Source organism: Cucumis melo, chromosome 11 (assembly GCF_025177605.1).
Source record: "Cucumis melo cultivar AY chromosome 11, USDA_Cmelo_AY_1.0, whole genome shotgun sequence".
Lineage (NCBI taxonomy): Eukaryota > Viridiplantae > Streptophyta > Magnoliopsida > Cucurbitales > Cucurbitaceae > Cucumis > Cucumis melo.
In genome coordinates, this window is record NC_066867.1 from 15,002,929 (window position 1) to 15,010,829 (window position 7,901).

General features: G+C 32.5%; 1 protein-coding gene across 2 annotated transcripts; it reads right to left on the bottom strand.

Annotated features, from left to right (window-relative positions):
• Nucleotides 1-349: 349 nt before the first annotated feature.
• On the bottom strand, nt 350-5,224 carry LOC103490434 (histone deacetylase 19). Of its 2 annotated transcripts, none has more exons than XM_008449925.3 (8): nt 5,086-5,224; nt 4,165-4,773; nt 3,354-3,794; nt 2,536-2,766; nt 1,405-1,475; nt 1,258-1,315; nt 1,071-1,133; nt 350-813 (listed from the first exon to the last, which is right to left on the bottom strand). In XM_008449925.3, the coding sequence occupies exons 2-8, from the start codon at nt 4,690-4,692 to the stop codon at nt 727-729; spliced, it is 1,479 nt and encodes a 492-aa protein (XP_008448147.2). In that variant the 5' UTR covers nt 4,693-4,773; nt 5,086-5,224; the 3' UTR covers nt 350-726. The 2 variants fall into 2 exon arrangements, with proteins under 2 accessions (XP_008448147.2, XP_008448148.2); XM_008449926.3 differs by lacking the exon at nt 5,086-5,224 and adding an exon at nt 4,887-4,927.
• Between the last annotated feature and the right edge of the window lie 2,677 nt (nt 5,225-7,901).

Genomic DNA, 7,901 nt, shown 5'->3' on the forward strand with positions numbered 1-7,901 from the left:
AAATTGTTAAAGACGGCATGCATTTGAATGAAAATTTTCAATTAAAAAATGGAAAGGTCTCATGAATGAAAGATTTTAAACATTCAACAAATCACGCCCTATTTGTTAAAAGCTTTCAAGAACAATCAAATATTTAAAATTTAAGAATACTTGAGAGATTAATCCATAATTAGGAACTATACATACTAAGTAAGTGATTAATGTTTAATTATGCAAATTTTTGATGGAGAATGAATCATCCCATCCTGAAATGAGAATTAATGGCTGCTCTGCTTTTCCAAGTTCACCTACATATATAGATGATAATTCGAAGCTATAATCTTTTGATCAATGGCAGTTGTCAACTGAGTTAAATTTAAACGATGACAAATTAATAAATTAGCTCAAGTCGCATAACCTACAGATTCCAGAAACATCTACTCTCTTTCGTGGTGATTTACATGAAAACCTTGGTACAAATAACATGTCAAGGTTGCCGATACCACCACAACATTTAGCAAATCATTCATACCTGGTCTAAATAATAAGATAATCTTTCTCAAGTCCAGATTTTTATACACGAATACTTGCAGCACGATAGGACTTTTACGACCTGGCTCATTCTAACACCAGGAGCACCAAGTCTGAAAAATCTGTGCAACAAAGAATGTCAAAAGTCACCTCTATTTACTTGGAGTCCGTTGTTCTTGTGTTTGATCCCCTCCTTCTCGACCCTTTCTCAAAAGACTAGGGGAAGATTTGGTCATTCTGCTTGCTGGTCTCTTCGAGTTTTACACCTGACTCTTCGATTTTGAGAGAGCCTATATCTAAAGCCTGCAAGTGCAAAATAAACATATAAACACGTGAGTACTAAAGATGATATGTCATCTTTCTAATCTTTAGGAATTTTGAATAAAAGCTTATGGAAAGGTACAAGAGAAGAAAACTCCTTTTAATGTCAAGGGGTCTCCAGAAAGCAACTCAAGGGGGAAACTTTCTAGACATATCATTTCAATGAGAAGTGATAGTTTCCTATTTCAAAACCTTTAAAGAGAGTATTTCATGGGTTCCACTTTTCAGAGATTTTTCACCTTTGCGCTTGTAGACTCAGCTGCTGTTTTTTCTGAACCTCTGGCACTCTCCAGATTCACTTCCTAAAAAAATTTAGAGCCCATAAAGAATTGAAAAGCATGCTGGAAAAAAGTCATGAATGGTAGCTTGAATTGGTTAATGGGGCATGAACAAAAGTTGGACATACTGTATTCAATTAGAACATACCGGATCTTTGATTTCAGATTCAACTGTCTCTTTTTTAACTCTGCCCTGGATGGGTTTTCTGTCCAAAAAGCAAGTGGAAAGCAAAAGTTAAGATCCTGAGGATTGAAAAGATAAAATAAAATAGAAACCAAGTACAAAATGAAATACCTCTCTTCATCAATTTCCATATCCGAGTCTGGATCCCATCTCTCATCCCTATCCTCTTGATCTTCTTCTGCCTGGAGGATTATGAATGACATGATAAATGAAGTAGATTGCGAAATTAAATGTGTTCCAATTTCTTAAGAAACAACAAATAGAAAGATGGAAAAAGGAACAACATTTGCATCTCAAGTATAAGATTTTATCAAACTAAACCCATGTTTTGTAATTTATGTCTTTCGACAAATTATTGTCACAGTGGCTAGAAGACAAGCAAAACGAGACACATTGGATCTATTTGCCCAAGTGACCATCAAACCAACACCTCCAGGTTAAATTCAAAAATTCAAATTCCAAAGGCTTTTTGAGAAGTATTACTAAACCTTGGATTAGTAATCAGTAATAACTTATTAGGATTGTTTAAAATATAGTAAAATAAACCAAAATATTTACAAATATAGCAAAATTTTACTTTCTGTCTGCAATAGACCGCAATGTACTTCTATCTAAGTCTATTTTTTTTTTAATGGAAATGAACCTCTTAGTTAATAAAATGAAATGCGACTAATGCTCCAAATACAAGAGAATTATACAAGGTGCAAAAAGAAAATAAGCCCAAGAATCACGAGCAGAGATGCACCAAAGCATATCAACTGGGTTGACACCTCCTTAGAGCCCTCATCATATCCTAACAAACTAACCGAAATATAAAAATCCAAGGCTAAAACTAAGCCCATACAAGGGAATAACAAAGACAGACAATTACAACATAAACCAAAGCTGGACAAAGACTACTATTTGGGTCTAATGTAACCCAGATAGTGGTCTATCGCGGTCTATAGTGAACTATCACAGATAGACTGACATTTTACTATTTTTGTATTGACTAGTAAAAGGAAATGTGAGAGTTATAATCTGTATCAAAAAGAAAATTTCAAAGTTGTTGAAGCTTGCGAAATATGAGGTCAAGTCTAGGAATAATTTCATTTTAAAAGGGGACGATCCAAAATCATATCTACATTGCAGTGCAACCAATAAGAACTCTTCTATGTGCATCTAACTGGGCACTTTACAACATAGCAAAATAGAAAATTAATAAACAAAACTAATGAAACAAATTATATCATGTTAACCTACCTCTGGGAGTTCAGTATCAGGAGGTCTTTCTTGAAACTGAACACTGGGGGCATGCTGAAGCCTAGAAAGGTATTCAAGCAGCTTTCCTTGTATTTCTTCCAACATTTGGTGTGTATTTTTGTTCTCCATATTACTGGGAGCAACATGCAGAGTGTAATCAGGGCCAAAATACTCATAATATTCATGTTGTGGCATTTTATCATCAACCTCCATCCCTAGTGCAACTCCTGTCTGCATTAGATGAGAGTTTATTGCCAAACAGCAGGTCAGAAAAATGATATAGATATGAGAAAGAACCTTAGAATAACGATCTAGCATCAGGTACAATGCAACTTCGTAGAAAATCTAATTGCCCCACCATTAAATTTGTAAAATGCACTACTGTTATGGAATCACAGAGTTTATCAGTTCTATCCACATGAATTTTTTGTTGTAATTTGGAACACAGAAATGTGACCGATTGAAAGGAATGTCTGATGTCTTGCTGGTCAGAAACTTCCATATATGCTCACAAAAGAAGTCAACCACTATCTTTCTGGAATATAGATTTGTTTAAATTGAGTTCACTGGTGTCATATAAACTGAAGAAAACCTATAAATTTTGAAGACTTGAGACACATTAGTCAAGTAAGATGCTCCCATTCCAGTGCCCTTCCTACTCAATATAACACAAGAAAAATCTTAAAGTATATCATTCGCCTCACTAATTAAGAACTATTAAGATCAAGTGGTTACTTTCCAAAACTTTGTAACAAGAGAAACAAGAAGAAACCACACTTGCTCATACAAAAATTATTGTATGAAAGCAAAATATATACCTCGTAGCACCAGCAGCGAGCAACGTTACGGATGGTATAGCCACCCCCACCAAGCAGTAATAGAGGCACATTGAATGATCTCATATATCTAACACACTCTGCATGACCTTTTATTGACAGGTTAAAGCATCCTAGCCTATCGCCAGAAAGAGAGTCAGCACCACACTGGAGAACAACAGCACCAGGTTTAAAAACTTCCATAACTTTTCCCATTATAGGTTTGAACAAGAAATGATAGCTTTCATCATCAATTCCGTCATCCAAAGGAACATTAAGGGAGTAGTACTTTCCTTTCCCATAACCGATGTCTCTTATATCTCCTGTACCAGGAAAGTAATCTCCAAATTTGTGGAACGATACAGTCATGACCCTGTCGGTTGTATAAAAAGCCTCTTCAACACCATCTCCATGGTGGATATCAATGTCAACATATAAAACACGCTGCACATAAAGAAGTTACAAAATTACAAGATCAGCATGCAAAGAACAATAAAATCACAAATTGTCAAGATCACATCCCATGTCCAGTATGAGTGTATTTAAACCAAAACCATGCTGCATGAAGCGACGGTGATTAAAGATTACATAAACAATATTTGTAAATCTTGTTTCGTTACCATTAATCAATGGTACACAACGTTAATATGATATGATATCACAAGACAAGTACATACTTCCGGTAAGACCTTAGGGTTATACCAATGAAAGATTTAACATCAGTTAACAGTTAAGTAAACCCCAGAGTGGATTGGAAAGAACAATCTAACAGCAACTAATAGTTAATGGTTAATACTTCAGTAACTACACGAACCTCATAATGTTTAAGGAGTTCCAGTATCGCCAAAACAATATCATTGACATAACAAAACCCAGAAGCTTCGCATTTCTTCGCATGATGTAGCCCACCAGACCAATTAACAGCAATATCACAAACCTTGTGGTTTAACTTAACGGCACCACCAACAGATCCACCAGCATAAGTTTGACAAAAAGAATAGAGGCCATCAAAGACAGGACAGTCCTCACCGACATTGAAGCGCTTAAGCTGTCTCAGCTGGTCTTGCTGCGTTTCAGGGGTAATGCTTTTAAGAAACGCCACATAATCATCAGCATGAAATCTGCAAAGGACTTTGTCTCTGGCAGGAAGAGGCTTGAAGACCTGCATATGCTGGAGTAAGCCATAATGGGCAAGAAGGGCATGTGTCATTCTGATGCGATGCGGCTTCATTGGGTGACCCTGCCCATAATAGTAATTCCCAACCTCAGGGTCGTAGAAATAGCAGACCTTCCTCTTCACACCGTCAGGCCCAGATGGTAATGAATTCCCCCCTGCCTCCATAACCCCCACAAGCTGAGACTTCTAGGGCAAAAACACAGCCAAGATGATAACCTAACTTGAGTTGGGTCACCAAAATTCTTACTACAAATGGTCAGAAACCACAGTGATTCAATCAGATTTTACATGTAAACCAAATTTGGAGAGAAAACAACAAAAAGGAAACGAAGAAAGCAAATTATAGTGTGTAACTTAACGTCAACATCCAGATTCAGGCAAAAGCAATCTTTGTTGAAACAAGGTCTTCGAAATGAAAGTGAAGGAAGCAAAACTTTGATGAGTGCGAGAAATGTAATATGGTGAAGAAAGATTCGGGAAATTGACAACTTCTGTGAAGAATGAGTAAACACAACACAATAATAAGAACAAAAAGCTGAAAGTGGGAAGAGAACAAACCTCGAGAATGGTGGAAGAAGCGGCCACAATACCTTCCTCACTATGCTCAACAACGAGAAGATCCAACTTCCAAACTTCTTTGGGAGAGTGAAAAATGGAGCATATGTCCCATATTTGACTAAATAACCCTCAATTTTCGGAAATTCTCAGAAATAACCTACTCAATTTTTCACTCTTCAAAACTAGCATGTTTTTTTAGAACTCTACTAAGTGTACACGTGTTTATCCAAAATAATCTAAAAAATAATAGCAAAATAGGAGGTTTAGTTTGGATAAATGACAAAATTTTATTTAAATCGATAATATAGCAAAATTAAGAAATATGGAAAAAAAAATCTAAAACAATATCTTAAATGCACCTACTACTAAATGAAAAAATTGAATCCTAAATATAATTATTCAAAAAACCACAAATACCCTATAATTAAAATCACTCCCAACACACAATTAACACATATCACTATCAAAGCTTTACATAATTTCTACACCTGTTTCATATATTCTTCAAATCGTGTGCGTTCATGCATTCAAACATTCAGGCAGAAACAATTGGAGCTAACTTCCAACTTCGTCTCTTTCAAACTCTTCAAAGTCTTCCTACATTGGCGCAAATCAAAGGATTTCCTTCTTGTTGGTTCCTCTGATCGGAGACTCACATTTTGAACAATCGAGCGCAAACCCCAAGAAGAACCACAATAGAAAAATAGAACTCCCACGACGAAACTCACCGTGAAACTTGCGAAAACGCCACTCGAACCTTCTATCCTCTTGCCTGCGGCTAAACCCATGGAAGTCGACTAAATCCGACTCCAACAAATATCGAAATGTCAAAATCCACCACAAACCCACGACAAACGTTAGACGCCGTCATACGCTACTAAAAAAAGCTTGTCGTCACTTACGTTAAAACTCTGATGTCTTCCTCTCCGTCGGTTGCAGTTTTCTCCTCTCTTGTTTGCAAGAAAAACTTTCTCCCTCTCATTGTGCCCCTCTCTCTCAATCTCCTTCTTTTATTTTCTCAAATAAGACCTAAAAGAAGAAGATTCAAATAATTGCAAAAATGTCATTGAGGCATAATTACAATTCTAAAATTTTAATTCAAATTATTATTAAAAATATATATTATGTATTATTTAATAAATTGTTTAAAATATAAAAAAACTGAAAATTTTGTATTTATATTTGACATTATTTTAGGGGAGGATCGAAAATTAAAATTCAAATTGTTATTAAATATATATTATGTATTATTTAATAATTGTTAATAAATTGTTTAAAATATAATAAACCTGAAAATCTTGTACATATATTTGCCATTATTATAGGGGAGGATGTTGCAATCTTGTCCAGCAACAAAACAGCAAATTTAGTTAAGATTTACCAAATTTGAATGTTGTTTGCAAAATACACAGTTTTCGTGCTATTTTCAATATCCTATCTCATTTTTTGACCTATTCAAATACTGTATTTGGAATAGATGGATTATCCTATATCCAGAGGAATGATACTATATCTTGATGACCAAATTTTTTACCTTTTTGTGTGTGTCCCAAATCTTTTTTTTATTAGATCCTTCATACTCGACATATTGGGAAATCTTAATTCTATTGGTTATTATAAAGTTTAGTTAGTTTAAACAAACGTGATTATGATTCAATGACACTATTTAGGAAATCGTTCTTATTCTTGATTTTGTAACAAATTCATCTTAATGTTAAGTTTTTTGGATTAAAAAAGTATATGATTATATAAGCAAATAAATATTAACATTTGAATATGTGATCATGATATAGAACGAATAGTTTATCACATTATTTAAAAGCATAAATTACAATGTAATTGTGTCAGTAACATATGCTATACATTCTGTCAAATACTGTGGATCTAAATATTTTCATGTAGTATCTACAAATACACTGCAACTCTATAGAAAATCAACGCAATCAAACCTGACAGATTTAAGAAATAAATCAATTTTATTAAATTAAGAAAAAAAAAACAAATAAACTAAAAAACAAATAGAAAAAATTAAATATATTTAAATTTATACTTTCTTTATATTTTCCAAATAAATATTTTCAAGTAGTTTAATAAAATATATTCATTTACTAACCATAAAAATATTTTTAAAGAAATCAATGAAACATTTTGGATTAAATCAAATTTATTAATTTTTAAACTAATAAAATATTTTCCTATATCAAACTAAATGGTTGTTATGAAAAAAAATACCAAAACTAATAAAATTCCAATTTCAAATTTTAAATTTGCACATTTTTCTCAAATTTGTTATAAAAAATTAATTAATAAATTTTAAATTCAAATTTTTAATAAAAATTTGGATTATATATTATTTAATAAATTTTTAATAAATATGTTGGAATATAAGTTGTTAAATTTTAAATTATAACAATTTAAATTTTAAATTTTAAATTCAAATTGTTATAAAGAATTTATCTTTTGCCATTATTTAAGGGATAATATGTAAGATTTGAATTCAAATTGACGATTTTAGGGGATGATATAAAATCTAAATTCAAATTGTTATCAAAAGTATGTATTATGTATTATTTAATAAAATTTTGATAAATATTATGAAATATAAAGAATTTGAACTTATTGAATTTATATTTTCTATTATTTTAGGGGTATTATTTAAAATTTGGGATCAAATCGTTATTAAACATATCTGTTATGAATTATAGAATTAAATTGTTAATTAATCGATTTAAATATTAAGAATCCAAAAATCATATTTTTAGAGGATGTTAGGTGGAATCTTCTCCAACAAGAAAATGTCATGTTTAGTTAAGATT